Source organism: Varanus komodoensis, unplaced genomic scaffold (assembly GCF_004798865.1).
Source record: "Varanus komodoensis strain SLA01 unplaced genomic scaffold, ASM479886v1 scaffold2, whole genome shotgun sequence".
Taxonomy (NCBI): Eukaryota; Metazoa; Chordata; class Lepidosauria; order Squamata; family Varanidae; genus Varanus; species Varanus komodoensis.
In genome coordinates, this window is record NW_025335568.1 from 16,068,683 (window position 1) to 16,091,701 (window position 23,019).

Here is a 23,019-nt window from a genome sequence, read left to right on the forward strand (position 1 = left end):
GATATGCTTGAAAGAATTCCAGGTTTTCTCTCTATTATTCTCTCTGTAACTATTGAGAGCTGATGTTTAAAAAAAAAACTTAGGAAAGATGAGAAATTTGTTCTGTTTAGAAATTTAAAACAAAAACTAAATCTGAAAGCAGTTTGCCTGGCACCATCCACAATCTTTTTGGCACCAGGCAAAAACAGTCCTCTTCCCCAGATATTTTAACAATTGATTTTATATTTGGATATTACTTATACTGTTTTTAGCTTTAATATATTTTAACTTAGTGATATCTGATTTCAGCTGCATATTTCTCTGTTTTATTGCATGGTGTTATCATTATTTTATGCAATATTGTAATCTGCTTAGAGAGTCTTCAGACTAGTATAGTACGAATGTAAGTTGAATAAATAAATAAAATTGTCTGACAACAAGTGCACACATGAAATACATACACACACACACACTTCAGGAGGAAATGGACACAAAATGCATATATTTCAGAAAAGGGAGGGCAGGATTGACAAAACCAGCCATTTTACAGACAACTCAGCCCCAGGAAGACTAGTGGTGTTCCAAAATATTGGGCAATGTTAAACTGGTATAAACTGCTGTAGTGACTAACCAATACGGTTATCTAGTGCACAGATTTTCCATGGAAATAAATTTATTTATTTATTAAATTTCTCTACTGCCCAAGAGCTGAAGCTATTGCTGATGCCATTGCCACTGGGTTGTCTCTGTTGGGGCAACATCACTGGTGGTTGTGCCTCATTGTCTACTGCCCTGTGTAAATACACTGCCAGTTTTTCATTTAGGCATTTAGATCCTTCTGTTTACCTATTTGATCCCCAAGGTGCCTAATAAATGACACTGAAAGCTTTAAAAATCTGAACTACTCATATGGGGAAAAAAAATCAAACCGTCTTAAAACTGGGATGTGGGGGGTGAAGTAGTGAAAGGAAGACTTTGCATCACACTGTCTTCTGAAATGCAATTTTAATAAAAGTCCATAAAGATATCTCAGGGCCCTTAATTGTTTACAAACGCTTATAATTATCCAGGGGCTGGTTGTGGCTGCCTGATGACTGTAATATTCTCTGGATTATCTCCAGACTATCTTAAAGTTGTTTATTACTCATTTGGCTACTTGCCAGGTTCCAGCATGCTCATTTACTTCATTCTGCTTCCATAAACATATAATTAATGCAAGATCCTCTTGGAAGCATTTTCTTTGCATTAGTACATATTATCTCATCCTAAAAAGTTTGGCTGGATAAGTGTCACAGCAAGTGGCCTTGGCCACCATGTTGCAATTTTGGCAACTATTTATCAAACAAGTTAGGACCAAGCTACTGGAGGGGATCATCTTCTTCCATTAACCCAGACCATTCATGGTGATCACAGATCTGGACCACCTGGTGGTTCTGTTGCCTACACAAGACATTGGAGGGACAGGAACGAAGGGAGGGCCTTTATGTTATAGCACACAGTCTTTGCAAGTCTGCCGCACACAATACAAAGTCTTCATCCTTGATTATGGCATTCAGATGCGAGAAGGAAAGTGTGTCTGTATACTCAGAAACCTTATGGTCTTAATACATAGCCTGGTAGGTTTCTTTTGCTGTTGTTTTTCTTTTTGTACTTCATTGTTGTTTTAATGTATGTTGCACAGTGCTCTGAGATTTGAGAACAATAAAGAATTAATTAAATAGTGTTTAAATGTCACAATAGAACTGGCATACATAAAATATCATGTAACTAGATATGTTTCAGCTTTAAATGATAGTTAAACAGGACTGACTCCCAGGGCTTCTTTCTGACCCTGTTAGACTTGACTTGGTAGCAAAAGCACTACGGCCATTGGTTGAACTTCCCGTGATGCCCTCAAGCCATGTTCCTTCAGTGGGATGGTCTGAAATTTAAATGTCAGCTTTGAGCTATAACACCAAGAGCAGGAATCAGTGCAGTGATGGACTGCACCAGGGATGCTGGGGCACCAACAAGTCCCTGACTGCAGTTAATTCCTGGAATGCTAACCTAGATAGACTCATGGTAGCTGCATTTCAAAGGCCATTTCTCCAGATTCACTGGAAAATATGAACCCATCCATTGTTTCTTAGTGAATATACCTGCCACTGGAAAGATATCTTTTGACGTAAAATACCAGGACACCAGGAAACTGAATAACAAGGATGAACAACACTGCAGAGTTATCTTACATTACTCTAACCACCACACACACACACACACACACACACACAGTGGAAATAACAACATTTTGCAGGACTCTGAAGTGAGCCATGGTCCACCCTCCTGCAATATGGGAATAATGATGATGAAGTTTATCTGCAGGTGTTGTCAAAGAATTATGCTAGGAAGGAATAGGATTTTACCCTAAAGCAGTTAAAATTATTGGCATCACATACTGTAAATAAAGATACTGCAAACATACAAATGCATAGAAAAATATCATATAGATAAACAAAACCAAACTCCCACTGACATTTCCGAAAGGATTCCCTTGCAACATGGAATCCAACCTGCAAAATGCTTCACAAAATGCATGTGAAACTAAGGGGTGAAACTAAAAATTCTCATCCTTCTTTTCCATCAAAATTGTCTATAAACATTTGCTGTCTTGGGCATTTCTTATGAGCAAATGTTTGTAGAGCAATGTAATAGTGCAACAAAAATATAAAGTGATTGAAAGAATGCTACCTCAAATACAGCTGTTGAGTCAGTTTTGTTAAAATGAATTTACACAATCACGGAACTTCTCTGAAGTTCAAGGAGTTAAAACTTTAACAGTGGAAAGCTTTATGTGACAGCTAGTTGTGTTAAAATTCCAATGTATTTATTATTACATTTCTGTCCTGCCCATTAGCCAAAATAGCTCTCTGGGTGACTTACAAAAAGCAATAATATAATAACAAAATAGGCACAATAAATAATAATATTAAATGAAGTGTATATACTATTAACAATACAATAGAAAATAAAAGCACACAGTAATGTCAGTTAATTTAAGCCAAAAGCAAAGGTACAGTAGCATTAAAGTAAGTAAGTATCATATAAAATCACATTAAAATCACATAAATTATTAAAATATCAGGTAAATAAAACTATATGGTTAAGCACAACTCCAAATGAACCCATATAGCAGGGGTCTCAAACTCGCGGCCCGTGGGCCAATTCCCGGGATGGGCGGGGCACGGGGAAGGGGTCCTGCGGCCTTCAAAGCGCTGGCAGTGCCCGAGCCGGCCGTGGGATGAGCGGCCCACCACCACCGCGGGGGTGGAATACTTGATGCGGCCCAGCCTCACCCCGACTCTACTTCCAGCGGCCCCCAGGTCAGTTGAGTTTGAGGCCCCTGCCATATAGGGTTCATTTGGCATATGTTCTAGAGCATGGGTCCTCATACTATGGCCCGAGGGCTGGATCCAGCCCACCATGCCCATTTGGACCCACCCCGTGCGCCCACGCATATGCCCGCTGCCGCCCACCTCGCCCACGCGCGGGAGGCAGCAGTTGGCTCACTCGGAGAAAACCATCTCCAAGTGAGTAAGCCGCTGCCTTGTGCGCCCTCATGGTGTGTATCTGCCCCGCCTCCTCTCCCCTCGCCACGCCCCCGCCCCCACCTCAGCGCACATGCCCGCATGCGCCGCCTCCACCCCTTCACTGGCCCACGCACACCCCTGGCACCACCTTTCCGGTCCGCGCCCAGCACCAGCGCCTTTCGGCTGGCCCCCTGGTGGAAACGTTTGGGGACCCCTGATCTAGAGTATGGCAGCTTCGTTTGGAAGGAACTCAGAAACATCTGTTATACAAACGTTGCATGTTCCTGGCCACACTCAGGGCCCTTAGAGCCTACATGCTGTGGCATCAGCAGAGTTTTAATTTGAGCTTCGCAGGAAACATCCACGGTGTTGCACTCTAGCCACAAAACATGTGCAGCACCATGGACTGCGCATTAACGGTTTGCTCTGTGGCCCAGAGTGGACACACTGCCGCATTGACACTGGAACGCCAGTCTCTGCAGAGCACACGAGTTTTGCTATCTGTATTTCAAAGGCACTTGGATGTGTCAATATAGCATGCCCTGATATAGCACCTGGCATGTTTACTGTATTAGTCTAGCTAGCACACAGCAACACAGATAAATATACCTTTCTTCTAGCACCAAGGAAGCTTTAAAAAAATAAATATAAATAAACCAGAAGAAGCTGTCAGCCTTAAGTAGTATGTCCAGAGCATAATACATGGAATATTTCACAGGAAATTATTTTAATTTGGTCTCTTGGATTAAAAAAATGTTCCTGCTCTTCTCCCTTAAAATGTCTCCAGTAAATAGAGTACTTGGGTCATTTGAGCAACTGTTTAGGAAATTAACTAATTATTAGGTTTGCCTGGACCTAATCTTATCTACCATTTTTGAACATCTTAAACTAGTGCTTCCATGTAGTAGTCCTTAGACAGAGCTGCTGCTTTCCCATGGTAACTCATGGAAATGCGTAGCAAAGTTTTAAGCTGTTGTCCTCCATGAATCACCACTGAACAACATCAACTGTACTTCAGGGTGCAATAACTGGGTTCACATGACATGACAACCCACAGGGCATTGTTTGTTTCAGGGCAGCCTGAGGTATTGTCCAAAGCCTTCATGGTGGATTACATGTGGGTTCTGAACAACCCAGGGTTCACTTGGATTGTTCAGGATGGAGTAGGGTAGGATAGGGTAGGGTAGTTGTGGAGTTGCAAAAAACCTACAAGGTCATCAAATCCAACCCCCTGTTCTGCTTGTACATGTGGTCACCCATGCAACTGAAGGCCCACAGCTTCTCAGCTTAATATAGGCATCTCAACACACCTCCTTGATGTATAGCTATGCAGACAAGAAAGGGCAGCTTCTTTTCAGGGTGCCTGTCATGACCTGAGACTCTGGATGAAAAGGCTACAGAAATCCCTGGCAAGAGTGGGGGAAAACCTGGTCATTCCTCCCTTCAGGTCCTCCTCTTCCGACAGCATGGGGCTTCCTTTCACAGTAACCATCTGCTTTAGTGACCTATGATCCAAGTTAGCACAGCTCCATGTGCATCTGTGATTGACTTACCTCTTTGGAAGTTTTGGACCATGGCAATTCAGCAGGAGAGTTTTAAACTTCCCATCCTTCCTGTTTTCATACTGGAATATTCCTATAGGTATTTTTAAAAGATAAGAAGGGTTTTTTTTTCCTTCTGAGAGGTGATTTTGGCAGGAAATCTGAAAAGTGGAAGATTAAGTCCCCGTCCTGACTTACCAGGTTCTTGAATTGTGGCCACACATGCTTACTTGGTGATCAGCCAATCATGCATAGCTGTGCTAGGATGAGGAATGTTGTTCATCCTAGGCTGCAAGTCTCTTTCTTTAGGTGTTAAAGACAGAAAAGAAATAAAATCATAGTCACCTTGTCCTAAAAGGTAAGGCAGCCCCCTCCATTGCAAATGTATGGCATGGTATGCCTATGCTGGTGCTTTGCAAGGCAAGAAGCAAAGGCTAGAATGTCATCAGATTAGGTCTATAGATGAATTGTGTTTCAAAACCACCAGGGATACCTGCAGAGAGCAGGTGATAAGACAAAGCAGGAAACAAACCTGGCAAGCTGTTAGCTCCTGATCATCTGTTGGCAGCAGAATGGCTTAGCGTAGCTTATCATTTGTTTTCAGCATGGCCTATAGTGACTCACAAACTGGCCCATTGTTGCTTCTTCTGTGCAGCTGTGAACTCATGGATGAACAAGCGGCCTCCTGTAGGACAATGTTCAAATGTCTGAATCGGCACCATGGCACTAGGCTCATATTTCCGGAAGTTTGTTCCATTTGAGACTTTGGTCCAGTCATGCTGAACTTTCTGAACCCTTTTATTTGGAGCTGGGGAGAGAATTGGTTCCTAATCAAGGCTTTAATCAGTGGCATGGGACGCCTTGGTATGTTGCTTGGGAAAAGCCCATATGTTGTATTGAAGTGCTGCACAAGGAGCAGATCAGGACAGGAAGTTGGTGAAAAGTTGGGGCAGCCATCCGCATTTTACAGCAAAATGTTGTCTGCAGTCACATTTGGTCCACAGCAAGTGCCAAAAGCCAGAATGAAAACAAGGGCAAACAAAACCAATACACAGTGCAGATTCAATACAAACTGGTGCTAGGACTCACTCCACTAGAGAGAGACATATATATTTCAAAGAATATGTGTATATTTTATATGCCTCTATACAGTGACCTGCAGAACTTTGTTCAACAGTTGCATCAATCCCTCTCTCAGAAATAGGAATGAATTATGAGGAGCAAAGCATGGCACTAAAATCTCCTTATCATCACTTTTCACTCCTGTCCTAATTGTTCCAGTTCTTATTATTTTCCATCTTCACCACAAGAGGAATACAGATCCAAACAGTCTAGGCTTCCAATCAAAACTCATGAAATCTTGATTCCTTACAAAAGTCTTTTGAATTCCAAGAAATACTAGGTGAGAGGGGAAAAGACTTCTCCTCCTCCTCCATCTTGTCATCAGAAGGATCCTGATATGGAAAACATAGCTGAGATCTACATCCAGAATTTCCTCCCATTGAGCCCCTAATTGGTCTAGCTGGCGAATGTGTCATTGGGCCCTTGCGTCCACATCTCCTGGGGTGTCAAGTTCTCCTCACTAGAACCCCTTCCCAGCCTGTTCCTGACTGGCTTCTTCTTTCCCACAACCAGGAGGGAGCGGGGCTCTGTGGTCGTCCTTGAAGTGCTTTGATCCAGAGCTGGCTCGGACTGGCTCAACAGGAGAGTTAGGACAGGTGGGGCCTCGCAAGTCTCAGCAAGTCCAATATCGGAGTGAGGCCGCTGAGCTACAGCTGGTTCAGCTGCCCATTCCCCCTCCTCTGAGTCTGAGCCATCATTCCCACCAAACCCATCCATCTCTCATGCACACCTGGGAATCTCATCCAAGCACGTGCACATGACAGACTGTAAGCATGAAGTGTGTCCAGGGTGTTTCATAGGCATCCAGTTTAACATTTTGTCCAGAGCACTGAAATTGCTCTGATTGCATTTGAACTATGCCTCCACAGTGTGCAGTTCATTTCCATAATGGAGGGCCTCTGCTGTTGCAGCTATCCCTGTGGAAAGAAAGATGACTGGTGCAGGTTCACAAAGCACTGTTGATAAGAATTTGGACGGCATCATTTGTTAACGCAACAGCTCTCCTCATCAGCAGTGGAAACAAAGCAGCCTTTTGTGTAAATCATCCAGTGCATGTTTTTGAAGTGCTTTTTTGTTTCACTAAATAATCTGATATTTTCAGAAGTGGTTTGAGGACGGAAAATGCTACAAGGTATATTATGCCATTATTTATGTGTATAGGGTGACAAGAGCATGCCTCAGTTACAACATCTCAGTGGGTAACTACGGATGTCCTGGAACTTAACTTTGTTTTGCAGTTTTCCAGTGCATGTAAAATAAAATAAAATAAAATAAAAACACAGAGATTGCCCCATTCTTTTGTTGTCCTTATCAGAGACCATAATCTCTCCCTGCCTTTCCTCTAGAGCTGGTCAGATTATTCATTACAAAGGCAGACTTATCCATTTGGGAATTGTATGCTCATTTTTCATAAGTTTGGATGAACACATTGCAGCCCCATGGTTGCTCATTCGCTGTCACACTTTAGTCATTTTTCATGATGGGTGATGGATTGGCTGAAGCCCTGGCTTCTGCTCTGGGTGACTTGGACTTTTAACAGCAAGAAAATAACCATTGTGGGAGAAATAAAACAACACTGTGGCAACACAATGGACAACACTGTTGGGCTGGAAATATGGAAGCCTGCTGTGAAAGTCTCCTGCACAAGCCATTTCAGTAAATTTGGCCAGGCTGAATTACTGGTTTTGTTAAGGTTAGGGAGGGATTAGTTTGTCCTCTAACAGACCAACTTGGAAATCACAGCAGCTTACTCCAGGGATCCAATCTCACTTTGATTATGCTTGCAGCATCTCCTAGAAAAACTACATCTCCCAGAGGCAACTTGGAACTTTTGTCCTGTTGCAGCAGAACACCATGCCAAATAGGAAGGAGAGGGGGAGAGCACTCTCTTTCTGTGGCTGAAGGGTTTGCACCTGGACTGGATAAATGTTTAAAAGCATGCTTGGTGGACTGTGGAAGGTGGGTAGGGATTTAAAAAGAAGAAGAAGAAGAAGAAGAGCCGTTGTTTTCCTAAAGAAAAAGGAAGTTTTACAAGTCCTAAAGTTTATTTTCTAGCCTTATCTCAGTTCACCACAACACTAATAAACTTGTACTTTTTTTACACTGTCATGTTAGGACTTGAAAGAGAAGAAAACTAGCAAGTGACTCAAAAGGGATTCAAGGAGGGCTCCAAACAGTTTCCAAACAGTTCAGCCAGTTGGTACAGCTAGAGCTAGAACTTGAGGTCAAAATCCAGCACCCAGTATCCGGTATCTTCTTCCCTGTTCTGCCAGAATTTGATCAATTGCCTGGATGAAACATCTTGGTTAAGCCCAGGTTTCTTAAATAAAGCCATTATCAGCTGATAATGAGCCTAGAAAGATGCCGACTTTCTTCCACTAGGCTCAATCTTTTGAAGGCCAAGGTTGATAGCACTTTGAAAGGTACCAAGAAAGCTGGACCTTTAGTGGATAGAGCAGGGGAATTGCTGACCTGTTTTATATGGACCACTATCATGGATTACCACTCTCTCAAGAACTGGATATGGAGGAAACCTGGCAAAGAGTTAAGAGTGGTGAAGTCTCATCTAACTTGCACTGAACCTTGCAGTATGTAATTTGCACTTGTCTTGCTGTAATTTAATAATAGAAATTATTAATAATACTTAGCATTTGCCCAGAAGTTTGGTATATTCAGAGCATGTCATTTACATAGTGCATCCTAACCTTTAGAAGATCCCTGTAGTGGTGGGTGATTGGTATTATGCCCATACTGATGATGTAAAGCAGAAACTAAGGCTACCAAGTGTCCATGAACAATCAAGGAAGTGAACCCATGAGTTCCCTTGGTAAAGGTGGAAAAGGTGAAATTGAACAAGGATGTCCTGGTATGTCCATTCAGTCTTTCAAACATGACCCTGTATCAGAAGGTTAATTTTCTCTGAATTGTATCCATTCAACTGGATGAGAAGGAAACCTGCTTGGGATATCCACCACATCTAGAGCATTGAATGGCACCTAGAGATACTGAATTCTGCATGACTGTCCTACTCTTTTTGCCTTGCACCTGAAAAGTTATTTCAAACTTTCTAATATCTCCCCAAGACCAAAGAAGTTACATGTACAGCTATATATTTCAGGTGTCAAGACAAGAGTGTATATTTTTATGGTGCACTTAAAATCAGGCACATTTGTAGCAGTTTGGATAATTGTGATGCTTCTTAAATTGGCCCTGAAGTGCCAAAAAGACCTCTAACAGCACTGATTAGACGGAATTTAATTTCCCTGATTTAGACATTAAATAGGAGCTGCAATTAAACATCACTGACTATTTTTTGGAAGTATATTTTTAGAATGAGCATGCACTTTAGCAGTGTTAAACTGTTATTCAGTGTTTTGTACTACTCGAAATTTGCTGAAATCTTGGTATAAATACTACAATTGCACCCCTTGATTGTAAAAGAGATGTCCACTTTCTTTCTTGGGTTCTGTTCATGTGTTGTGTTTTAAAGCCGATCTTCAGTTTGCAGATGATACTAATCTTCTCCAGTACATGCCTACACACCCATGAAGATCTGGGCAGGCCCTTCTAAAAGATCCATCCCTCAAGGAGGTGATGGGGACAGCAAATAGTTGCCCCCCCCATTTATGAATAGGCTCCCCAGAGAGATTCACCAGGTGCCAACTTTATTCTTTTTTTGGTGCCATGCAAAAACATTTCTATTTACCGGGCCTTTTAACAACTAATTTTAACTTATTTAATGCTAATGATGTTTATGGTTATCCTTTTAACTTGCCATATTTTGAAATTGCTATTATGATGTTGTTGCTGTTTTATTGTGATATTTTTATATGATGCTTTTACTGTTTAATTGCTTTTAAGAGTTGTGTTTTGATTACTGTTGTAAGCCACCTAGAGATTCCTGTCAGAATAGTTGGTGACATACAAGTGTAAAAATAGATAAATACATAATCTGGAACTTCCTAAAACCACAGCTTTTGCACTTGGCATCTTTAAGGAACATTTGGCATTTCAATGGGTTTGTAAAGAAAATTCAAGATGTGTTGTAGGGTGTTTGCCTAATTTCAGATACTTACCAGTCCTGTTAGGTATCAGCTGAGAATTGGTTCTACGATATTTCCCCAAATGTCAGGGAAAATCTATGGTTGAGGGCAAGCTGTCTTTCAGATGAGCAAGGCCATTATTGTGGACTGTCTTATTGTAGAACAATTGATTTGCTTAGATGGAATTCCAGGATTCCTTGAAAATAAGCCTAAATCAAATTAAGTAAATAAAATAAAATAAATAGGGGAAAGAGAATAAGTATGTGGGTATAAGCATTTATTTATACTTCTGTTCTTGAATTTGAAAGCTCAGAACAGCTTACATGGGCTTCCCTCTTCCCTTTACTGTAGACCAAAATCAGAAACATCAACCTCCTGTGGAGCTCTCCTCCAGTGTGGTGTAGTGGTTAAAAGTGCAGGACTGGGACTCAGTCAGTCTGGGTTCAAGTCCTCACTCAGCCATAGAGCCGGCTGGGTGACTTCGGGCCAGTCACAGACTCTCAGTAAAGCCTACCTCACAGGGTGCTTGTGGGGATAAGAGTGAGAGTAGAAGGATTATGTAAGCTACTTTAAATTCTTTGTAAAAAAAAGTGGGATATAAATCTATTAAATAAAGATGAAACCCTCGGTTCAGCTCAATCCACACTTATCCCACAATCAAGACATACACGGAGTTGTCATTGCATGTGATGCATGCCTAAGCATGATGGCAGAATGTGCCGTTTGGCCCCCAGACTGACTGCTTCTGGGGAGTCATTCGCTGCTGGGGCCTCTAGTCGTGTGATTGCGCTCAGTTTGGGAGCCTTCTTACTTCAGACTTTCTGCTTCCCCCTGGCCTGGTTAGTAATATGGGTGCCATTGAGGCAAAACATTCAAGTTAGCAGCTTATTGTTTCTTTCCACCCACCTCCCGTAACAGGTGTGTTATGCTTATAGTGTGATTTCCACACTCTGTCCATCAAACAAAAATCACTTCTAGGCCGCATTTCGATAACGTATTGATCTCTTTTTGGCAGGTGCTACTTAATGGGCAATGGTTTCCTTGGCACCATAGGATTCCATTCCAAATCTTAATGGAACAATATGAGGAGCAAAAGAGGAAAGCAACTAGGAATAATAATTGCCTTAATTTTTTCCCCAAAATGTACCTAAAATAATGTACTAGTACCTAACATTTCTTCCCACAAATTAGCCCTTTAGGACATGTCATGAGTATAGCTCAGGAACCATTCCAAGGAATATTAAGTTTATGTAGCCTTTTGAGGGTCATCACTTGACATGAGGCAGAATACCTTTTTTTCCAGATAAGCCAAAATAGGTTTTGTCTTCTTTCTATATGGTAATTAGCATTTTGATGGGCTTTTGATGTTCCCAGATATCCGTGGAATACAAGAGTTTTTGGACAAAGTATCTCAGCAGGGAATGGACGTAGCACTGCAGAAAGTGGAGAACAACATCAATAAAATGATCACAGGGCTCTTTGCCACCATGCGCATTGAAGAGCTGAACCGTTACCGGGATACTCTGAGAAGGGCCATTCTGGTAATGAACCCATCAACAGCCAAGTCTTTCATTGCTGAGGTGAGTGTCCCCACCAGCTAACATTCATCTTCACCCTTAAACTCAGGCTTTTCTCCAGAACTAGCTGGCTTTTAATTAAAGTTTTCTGTTTGCATTATTAAATGAAAATCTCATTCTGTTATGCATTGCCCTGCATGTATTAAAAAGGATCTACACTTATTATGAATACAATTTTAATATATCTGTATCTACATAGCTGGATATGAGAAGGAGGGAGAGAGATTATGAACTTATTTATAATGAATGTAGATCTTTTTAAAAATAAAAACAGCTCCTAACAGCACCTATTATGGTGATGCGGTTTATGTATTCTGTCATTCATGTGGGAATTGACTTGTATTCTTGTGAGTAAAATATTCAGAAACTGTAAGGTGATTTGTTTCAAAACTCATTAGCATTTATGGTTATTGTTTGGATGATGGCCCCTCTGACTGATTTATTCCTTTATACTTATTTCACTGCTGTAGTTCATTGGCATCTTTCTTTCCAACCTTTTTTCCTTTCTAAACTTGCATTGGATTGCCCCTTTATGAATCTCAGAGGTGTTATGGGTAGGGAGCAAGAGAGCCCCTAAACACGGCAGCTGCTACTGAGGATGCTTCTTTGCTGCTTCTTTGGTAACTGTGAGGCATGGATTCAAAACCAGGTCCAGGTGGTATTAAACTGCGGGGGGGGGGGGGGGGGGGGGTTTGCTCCAGGTGTCCGAATGGCGGTCTAGACCTTAGCAAAGATGGGCTACCTGAAATGTTCTACTTTTGGAATGGGGGACAAAATGTGTGTGTGGACTGGGAGTGGGGGTGTTCTGGTGAGGTAAAATGGAATTTGGGATAAGTTCAAACAAAAGAATTCCGATACAATGTGATGAAGGAGCATGAGCCTTACATGGTGCTATGATGCTGCTGCACATGCACTTGTTGCCATTGGTTGCATGGCAGGCAAGGGACATATATTTTGCATAGGTGTAAGAACTGATAAATGCTGATATATCAAGTGCTAATTTTTCCTGCCTTTGCCTGGCTGCGCCTATGTGGGAATATGGGGTCGGATCCAGATTTTGTCATACTTGGCAGTTCCACTGAAATCAAAGGGATTTAAGTTTCAGTGGGTCTACCCATTGAAGTATTAACCCAGTTTAGTCTTATATTTACTTCTTTCATATTATCCTTTGACTAGGCCAGCCTTTCTCAACCTAGCGCCTTCCAGATGCTTCATACTTTCATGCCCATCAGAGATTGGCTTTCTCTGCAATCCTGCTTTATTCCAGTGACCCATTGAGCTAGTAATGAAACATGTTATGTCTCTTTTTTATTGATCCTACTATCTATACATTAAAACATTTAAACTTGGTTCATTGCAACCTTCAGAATTTTTTAAACTTTATAAATAGGTTTATAAATATTCAGTTGAAGCAATGTTTAAAACCCTCAGTCAAGTCAGGCAAAAATAGAGCAAAGGCACATACTCTGATTCATACAAGTTCTGTGTGTATTTGCCTTTGGTAAAGGAACATAATTTATGTGCATAGATTAGGACCAACTTAAAATGCTTTTCAGGATTATAGTATTTACATTTTCCATTGTGTTAGCCATATTTCATGTAGTTAGAATAACAAACTACCTGCACAGAATACTGAACATACATAATGATGCGTAATGCTTCTAATTTATAATGTTCCACTTGAAAACACCAACAAAAGTTGAATCATTGTTATTTATTTGTATAGTGCCACCAAGGCACTCTTTGGAATTATTGTACTGGAAGGGAGACCAAAGGCGCCTTCATTCCTGCTCCTGTCACAACACAAGTTTTATTTTGTTGGCTTCACAACTGACTTTCTAGCAATTAAGTTCAGTTCTCACTACTCCCATTCTGCTATGCATATAAAGACAGAGAGAGAGACTAATCTGCTAAGATTTCATGACAAAGGTGCTGATGGTGCTCTGGGGTGATGGAGTCAATTTCCTGCCTGCCATAGAGGGATTGAGCAGGCAGGCCTTAAGTGCTCTCATGCTAAAGGTTATTTCCTACCATATCACACAGGAGGGGAGAGCACTCAGAAGAACCCAGGCAAAGATCAAGAGGCAACTCTGGGCATTAAGAATGGAGCTAGCACAACCTAAGAGCACCAGCCATAGTAAGTTGGGTCAGAGGTCTAGAGCAGGAATGGTTCATATTCCCATATTTAGTAAATTACATCTCATAGAATGAGACATTCTGCTCTATAAACAAACCTTTGAGTTGTATTTTTGCAGCACATTGGCAGACTGTGACCTCCCTCCTCAAGCCAGAAGCAGTGGGGGATAACTTTAAGTCCTTCCTGGGACCTCCCAGGAAGCACAAACCATTCAAGCTGAACCCAGTAATTCTTTGATGTCGATACAGTCCAGCTTTAAAAAAAGAACTAATACTTTTTAAAACAAGAATATATCGCTTTTTGAATTTATGTAAAATTTTTGAATTTGACTTATATTCCATTTTCCACTTACTGGAATCTAAAATAAAATAATAGGGATGCAATATATGTAGAGATATGAATAATAGTGACAAATCCAAAAATGAACAGTGTGGATTAATTCATGGCTAGTCATCTGAGCTGAGCAGAGCTGAGGAAAAATAAAAAGACTGAATTCCCACTGCTTGTGGTGCTGAAATAAAGCATAGTTCTTTAAGAAACTCACTTAAAAGAGCAGGGACAAGCTAGGGTCTTTATCCAATTATTCATTTCAGAAAAGAATAGTCTGTCCTTTGTACATTTCATAATACTGTGTGGTTATGCACCTATTGCATAAGATTATATAATGATGAGTCAAGAGACAGATATTTTTACTTTAAAAACGACCTCTTCTGGCTCTTGACTCAGCTTTGCAATGAAACAAAGCAAAACAGAATAACAAGAATAATAATAATATCCACTCAGTTCTCTCTTGCCCACACATCTGCTGCCTTCTTCCTATATATGTTGATTTTTATTTTTTAATCTTTTACTAGACTCAGACTGATCAACACACCAAATGGAGCCCTCCAAATCAGAGGACTGTCCTCTAAGATCCTGAAAAAATTAGTTGTGCCTGTTTTGTTGCCTGGCCCTCTTTGCTAGAGTGTCAGGACAGCAGAACTGGTGGATATTTTCCCCATACAAGATCCCTGTGAGATAGATTAGGCCTCTTGTTTAATGGTACTTTGCAGAGCTGCTTCATGTGTCCAACTGTGGCTGTTACATCCTGTACTGGGACATACACTCATTTGCCTATCAGCATCTGAGAGCATAACCCTGAAAAGTAACTAGCTACCTAATTAATCAGTTTGCTGCTTGATTGGTCTAGGTGGAAAGAGAATAACTAGCTGATGGCTACTCAGTGTGCACCCTGGCTCAACATCAATTTAAACCCAGTCTGTCTTGATCCAAATTCATCACACACTGTGGATGTATTATGGCAATGAAGACATACATTTTGCAATATAATTAAGTTTCAAATTCAGCTCCAATCTCAACTGTATTTTTTAAAAGTCCCAGAAGATATGCTACTTTCTGAAGACAGAGACAGTCCAAACATTTTCATAAATGCAATGCTAAACATTCTTAACGTTACTTAGCTATATGTTGATTCACTGTCGTGATCTCAGATTGTGTCCATTATTGTATCACTCTAAAATCCATGCATTTCCAGCAAACTGCAAGTCAGCCCTGAGTTTTCTTGAGGAGAAAGTGTCATATGGTGCTTTTAAAAGTCCGTTCAGAACTGCAGCTCCTTGCTTTACAAGCTGAAAAGTGTAAGCTGAAATTACTGCATCTGACACCAGAAATTATCATGAGATTTCTATTCTTTACGGAGGACTCCTTCCACTGAGATAATAGGTTTGTGGTGTGGTTAAGAAACAATATGTACCAGCATACACAAGTAGATTTGTAGAGGTGGAGAAGAAGGTCCTCAAAACTGAACATGCCAGCACTGAGGCGTTCTGTCCAGCCTCACGGGCACTAATGAGTATACCCAGCAAAATCACTCAAAATAAATCACCGACTATTGAAAATGGGGTGCATTCTACAATTTGTATGCAAGTATAACATGAAAATCAGCTTAAGTATTTGTGATTTAGGTGCCATCCTGGTCAAGATCTGTTGTTCCTATTCAAGAGTGCAGAGCCCACTTTAACAAAGTTAATGGACATCAATGGGGTTTCCCGGGATGCAGGTTGGGCAGTGGTTTAAACCGCTGTGCTGCTGGGCTGGTTGATTGAAAGGTCGCCAGTTTGAGTCTGCACAACGGGGTGAGTTCCCGTTGCTCTGCCCCAGCTCCTGCCAACCATGCAGTTCAAAAGCATGCAAATGCAAGTAGATAAAAAGGTACCACTTTGGTGGGCAGGTAACAGCGTTCCGTGCACTTCAGTGTTTAGTCATGCCGGCCACATGACCACGGAGACTGCCTGCGGACAAACGATGGCTCCCTTGACTAGGAAACGGAGATGAGCACCGCCCCCTTTAGTCAGACATGACTGAACTTAATGTCAAGGGGATACCTTTACCTTTACCTTTATGGGGTTTCCCTGACATTCTGCTCACTATCAGCTTCGCTCTTACTGAGAGTTTTAGTGGAACTGAAAATATATGGAGAAGAATCATATTACCCATTGATTCTTACGCATATTACCCAGAAGATCTGGAAATGGGTAAGATGAGAAACACAGCAAAACCTAAGGAAGGAGAGACAGAGTTAAGAGGCAAACAGTGCAATCCTATGCATATCTACTCAAATGATAGTAAGTCCTACTGGATTTCAGTGGAGCTAACTTATGGCATGGTGATTCCATTTCTCCTAAGAAGCGTGTTGGTAAGATTTCTTTAACACCTCACTGTACTACACGGTATTGTATAAATTCCAGATGATCACAAATTTATCAGTCCTAGACAAGCTGCTATATTGTAGACAAGTATTGTAGCTTCTCAGGTCTAGGAATGTCAGGAAGATATAGATTATCTAGATCCATTTTGATTTATCTTGAGACATGGTTATAGGACAGAGACTGCTTTGATCATCTTCATGGATGATTTACACCAGGAACTAGACCAGGAGCATGTGTGCCTATTAATTCTGCTTGACCTCACTACGCAGTGGCTTTCAATATCATATAAAACACAATTAAAAGCACAACAACCACCCAACAAACTGCATGCAGCTGAAGTCAACCTAAGGACTTCTTGATAAAATCTCTTTGTCAGTTGGCAGAAGTGCATCAGAGAAGGAGTTAACTTAAGTTTCCTTGGCAGGGAGTTCTGCAGCCTGGCACAAGCCATGAAGAAGGCCCACCTTTGTGTTGCCACCAAATGTACCTCTGAAGGTGGTGGTCTTGAAAGAAAGGCTTATCCAAGGCTTACAAGTTCATAATCTGCACTCTGAATTGTGCCTGGGGGTGGGGGGGGGGACCAAAGTAACAGCAGCCAATGAAGCTGTTGTAACGAGAGAGTCACATGCTCCCAGTGATAGGTTCCAGTGAACCATCTGACCACAGAATCCTGGACCAGCTGATTTTTTTTTTTGAAGTTCTCAAAAGTTGAATAGTCTAAATGAGATGTAGCTAAGGCACATGTGACCATGGTCAGATAAGATCTCTCTAGGAATAGGAGCAGTTGACACCCTACTTTCAGCTGCACAAATGATTTCCTGGACATCACCAAACCTGGGCATCCAGGTTCAAGACTGAGCCCAGAAGTACCTTCCATCCAATGATGGTTGAATTCCTGTTTGTGATTTTCCCTTTGGCTAACCAGAAGTGCTTCTTTCTTGTCTGGATTAAGCTTCAATTTGTTTTCCTTCAACCGGTCCAAAATCATATAGCACTTTACCAATATCAGGAATCAGTTTAGAATTAGAAAAACTACATTGGATTTGGATGGAAAGGAGAGGTAGTGTTGGGTGTCAACCACACACTCAGTGGCACCCAATGCCAAAAATCCAGAAAACTGATTTAATTTGTGCCATTTCCCTTGGTAGAAAGGTAGGGCAGAAATTAAATCAAACAGTGAACGTGCAATAAATGGAGGGATGGACAAATCAGTTAAACTCAAGCTTGTTGGGGTTGTCCAATTTCCACCTCAAAGGTTGTTCTGGATAATACATCTCAATCTGATACCACAAGCATATAAGATAGCAGTTCAACAGTGCAATTGCATGCCACTTCTTTCCCAACTCCTTTCCTCCTGAAATCACTTAGCTTGTTTTCTGGAGAAGGACTGGGGTTGTTCATTCATACCATTTGCACAGCCTTTATTTGTTCTCCACTTCCCAGAGTCTACTGGCAGCCCTTGTTATCTCTTTTGGTATAACTAATCCTGTGCAATATGCCCTTTTGTAGATTATCATTGTTAATAATAGACTCGTGTTCATTTTTTCATTGGTGGGGTTTTGCAGCACTGCAAAGGAGTTTCCACTCTGTTGTCTTCACTGTAGCTGCAATTGAGCTTACAGCTTAAAGGATCACATTGCAATAACTCTCAAATTCCTTCCTTAGCCACCATGCTGAACAAGTTGGCACTTCTTGCTTTAGGAAGCAGAAAAAGTCCTCTGTTGAAAAATGTCTCATGCTCATATATTTCTTATCTGATCTACATTTTTCTTTTGTCTTTGCTACATCACTGATAAGTTTTTTGATGAGGACATGGTGGTAGAGATTTCTTGCCTGCATGAGCTTGTGGGAAAGAATAAGAATTCCCAATTGTGTGATTCCCATGAAACCCAAATTCCTATCCACACAAAAAAATTCCCAGTGTGTCTGATCCTCTGCTTTTGTCGTGAGCTACGTTTCCTCCCTTTGCACACTCAAATTCACTGCCTTTCTTTGCAAAATGTTCTTTATTCACTAAAGTGTTTCCAGAAGCATAGTCATCCAGAGTGAATTGCTAAGCACACACAGAGCAGTTTTTGGAACCCAGTCTAGTATTTACTTCTAATCACTCTCCTTTTGAGTATGTTTGGTCTGCATCCTTTCCAGAGGTGCCTTTTGAAAATGAGCACACCTTCTCTCTGCATGCCAACCATCCAATTGGGTAGCCCTCCTCTTCCATCATGGGGTTGAGAGCCATATGCACTTGTCTTTCCCTGAAAAACCCCTGTTCCTTGCTCCCTTCTGCTAGCTGTACATCTTGGTTATTATGCTAGCTGTACATCTTGGCTGCCTGGGGAGTCTGGCCTTGAGATAAGTGCCTCCACTTCTCTCTTTTCAATGTCTGCAGTTGGCTCACATTCTGAGCCCTGTTCCTGTTTTTCCTCCTGTAAATCCTGATCAGCGCACCATGGGAATGTGCACCAAGAGCACCTGCCCCTTTCAATCCCAACAACTCTGATCTGGTCTCTTTCTAGTAGCGCAGAGGCATACCAGAGCAGCAGCTCATGCAGAAAGGAGCATGGAGTACAGGTCATATTGTTATGTGCTTTCCATTTCTCAGATTATAGAGAAATTCCAGGAACAATGCTACCATGTTTAGCTTTCTTTGGATGACACAGTATTGCAGAGCTAGTGCATCTATATAGATGTTGCTTTATTTACAAGTTGATAGGTAAAACACAAATGGATCAAACAAAGAGATCCTCCAAGTGGAATAAAACAGTTTGAAGCAAATGCAAAAACACATATAGCAAGCTGGAAAATCATAACAGCTTAAATATTGCATAAAACAGTCAGTAGAATTAAGTTTGCCTCTAAAAAGCGGGGGGGGGGGCTCCCTGCTTGATGCAATCCACTAAAGGTTGAGGACATAGGAAGTGAATTACACTTGCCCAAGCACTTTGTCCCTATCCTCAGTCCACAAGAACAGGAACAGATGGAGCTTTGGACACTTACCAGACTGACCTGATTCAGTTGACATAGCCACATCATGGTGCATGTTCATGATTTTATTTCTGCAAACATGTCACAGCAGGCCTCTGAGGATTCCTAAACAACACCAGATGGGCCAGATTGCAGAAATCTCAACCACCTGGAAAATCTCTGTTCAAAGGATGCAATCGTGTTGGGAAGAACTATTTCTTTATTGATGTAACAACCACTGAATCTACTTAATAAAAGCTGACTAGTCTTCCATCAATTGTGCTGTTGCCATATCCCAACTTGCTTCACTGCTGACCATTCAGCAGAGTTTGGGTGAAACTCAGGAAAGGGCAGCCCATTTTAATAATTCAATGGTTAATGTTGCATTACTGCCCAGAACTGGAAGAAGTGCTTTTGAGGTTTTCAGCCTTATGTACGAAAATAACTAAGCTGGCTTTGGATGCTGTGCACATTGACCTTGGAGGGTGCACAGCATGTACTGCAGGTTTGCCACAGGCAACACAATGTCTCGTTCTGGCTCTGATGCTGAAGGGACACATGATGTGAGAAGGATGAGGCTTTGTCTTACTTCTGGCTAGAAAGAAGCTAGCTAGAAATGTAACCAATAGGATTCAGGCATTCTAGACATGTGTGCGCAACTTGGAGCGAATGATTTGGTGGCCTGGCCTCAGCTGATCTTATAGACTATTGGAGAGCTAAATGTACAATTTGGTCCTGCTTCTAGCCAAGATCTTGAATTGGCAGAACACCTTAAAATAGCCATTGTGTGTCTAATGCCTATCTGCAGGGCCAGGAAGGTTTTCAGGTAAGAGGGATGTATCACATGTCATGGGCTTAGACTGGGGCTGAAATCACTTTGACCTGAGTTAGCACTACAGCTGATCTGAAGACTCCCACAAATTTCCCCACATATACTAGGGTTCAGTGAGGTTGGTAAAAAAAAAATATCCCAAAAACGAGGGAATAAACTTTCAGATGGAGGGTATTTAGTGTAAGACTGCAAGTGGAACTTATGCTTTTAATAATGAGGTGATCCAGATCTTTCTGCCTCCTGCTTTTTAATACCCCTTGAAAGAGCTGTTGCAGCTTGGCTGAGTAGCTGCTGGTGGCATGTCTCCCATATGCTTTGGAAAGTGGGACTCTAGGAAGGCACTCCATGATGGGATGTCATTTCATACCACTTTATGAACGTTGTATGGAAAAAAGATGGCCACCCCCATTAGAACATAAGAAAAGTCCTGCTGGGTCAAACCAAAGGCCTGTCCAGTCCTACATCCTATTTCTCACCTCTGGCAATAAGCACAGTGGGTATCCCATAAGCAGTAAATGAATGCAGTAGCTCTCTCTCATTCTCTCTCTTGTACTGTACTTGCGAGTGTTCGTTCTTCCCCAGTTACCTTGTCCAGTAAGTAGCATATAATATCAGACTGCAATAGCCTTATCATCCATTAATGTTTTTACCACCCATTTGTTGGCCCTGGTCAATAGCAGTCATTACTACCATACAGAACTCAGCATTCAGTCCAGCTTTTTTGAGCCTGTTTTCATGGAAACTATAGAAACTGTTGTGCACAGGCTAAGCAAAATAATTAAGTGCAGAAACAAGACGTTCATTCGGAATCCATCACTGGAAGAACATCTGGCCAGGGGTGGGGTTCCTCTGTGTAATGGTCTTTCTCCTGACAGAGGAGTCTATCACAGGGCCAGTACACACATTGCATTAGTGCACTTGCATGGGAGTTGCTATCCCCATCCTCCTGCCACCATCACCTCTTCGGTCCTGGGCAACATTGGCATGGGAAGGAACCTCTACATTTGATCTGCCCATTGCATTTTTCTTAATCCATGAATGATTGGAGCAGGGTAGGAAATCTCTATGGAGAAGGGGCTTCCATGGTCATGGCAGCAGATAGATAAGCATGAACCAGGAGTAAAGAGCCAGAAAGTCCACACAAGGAGAGGATACCTTTGGAGCAGGAGTGAGGTCCAAGATCAGGAACAGGCGTAGGTCCAGGGCACAGGGTCCACAGCCACAGTTTACTCTAGAAATAGGGACCACCACAAGCCAGGAAACCATAATTGTTGAGACAGCTGCTGTAGGGAAGAGCCAGTTCTTATATAGGTTTTCGCTCAGGGCTCCAAGGTGATGCGCATAAAGGCCATGGCCAGTGGCAGCAGGTTATAGGTCTGATGCTGCAACTACCTGGGCTATTATGCTGGCCTCTGGGCAGAAGTTGGAGCCCTGATGCAGCTTAAAAGCCTGACACCCACACAGCTACAGTTATATATTACATGGCCCCTTCGATTGGATTATATCCCTTCTTTGATTTTCATATACTAGAGTCCAGTGGTGGTCAAACTAAGCAATGCATGCCCCAGCAGCCGAAGGTCAGATAACAGGGGGCACAGAGGCCATGCGCAGGTGAAGAAAGGAGTAGCGGTGCCAGGCAATGATGTCACAAGTCAAGACTCATTAACCGTGACTCATCCAAGCTTTCACAGGGCCGGTCAGTGTGCTGCCAAGGATATATATATAGATATATATATATATATATTTGCGTGGACTGGCTGTGAGATGTTTTTTTCTAAACTAAAACCTCAGTTTTCAGGTTTTATTGTAGTGTTGGCACTTTGCAATAAATAACTGGGGTTTGGGTTGATGTTTGGACGCTTGGTCTCTAAAAGGTTCAAGCATCACAGGGTTAGAGTTCAAAAAATGAGATGTCCTGGCATGATTTTGATGGTTAGAATGTGCTTGGAATGGACAGAAATGTTGAGCTCTGCAGAAAATCTCCTCAAGGAAGGCATGGTAAAAATCGCCCTCTTTCAAAGGAACTTTCGCCCTATGTCAGGGTTTGGGGTGTGCACTAGGGTAGGGTTAGGGTTAGAAAAATGAGGTGTCCTGGCATGATTTTGATGGTTGGAATGTGTGTAAAAATGGCAGAAATGATGAGCTGTGCATAAAAACCTGCAGAAGGAAATCGCATTATTTTCTAAGGAACATTCACCCTATATTAGGGATAGGGGTCTGCAGAAGCATAGGGTTAGGATTATGAAAATGAGGTGTCCTGGTATGATTTTGATGGCTAGAATGTGATTAGAATGGGCAGAAATATCGACCATGTAGAAAAAGCTCCTCAAGGATGACTTCTTCAAAATGGCATTATTTTCAATGAAACTTTCCCCCTATATTAAGGTTGGGGGTCTACACCAGAATAGGTTCAACGTTAGAAAAACGAGGTGTCCTGGCATGATTTTGATGGTTGGAATGTGTTTAGAATTGGCAGAAATGTCAAGCAGTGCATAAAAATCTCTAGGAAGGCTTTTAAAAAATTGCAGTATTTTCAATGGAACATTTGCCATA

General features: G+C 41.7%; 1 protein-coding gene across 2 annotated transcripts in view; it reads left to right on the forward strand.

Annotated features, from left to right (window-relative positions):
- GRID2 (glutamate ionotropic receptor delta type subunit 2) overlaps window positions 1–23,019 on the forward strand; it is a 919,670-nt gene that overhangs the window by 522,842 nt on the left and 373,809 nt on the right. For both annotated transcript variants that reach the window (XM_044429596.1, XM_044429597.1), the window contains one exon: window positions 11,626–11,831. In XM_044429596.1, coding sequence (XP_044285531.1) covers window positions 11,626–11,831 — 206 coding nt within the window. The remainder of the gene's footprint in view (window positions 1–11,625; window positions 11,832–23,019) is intronic.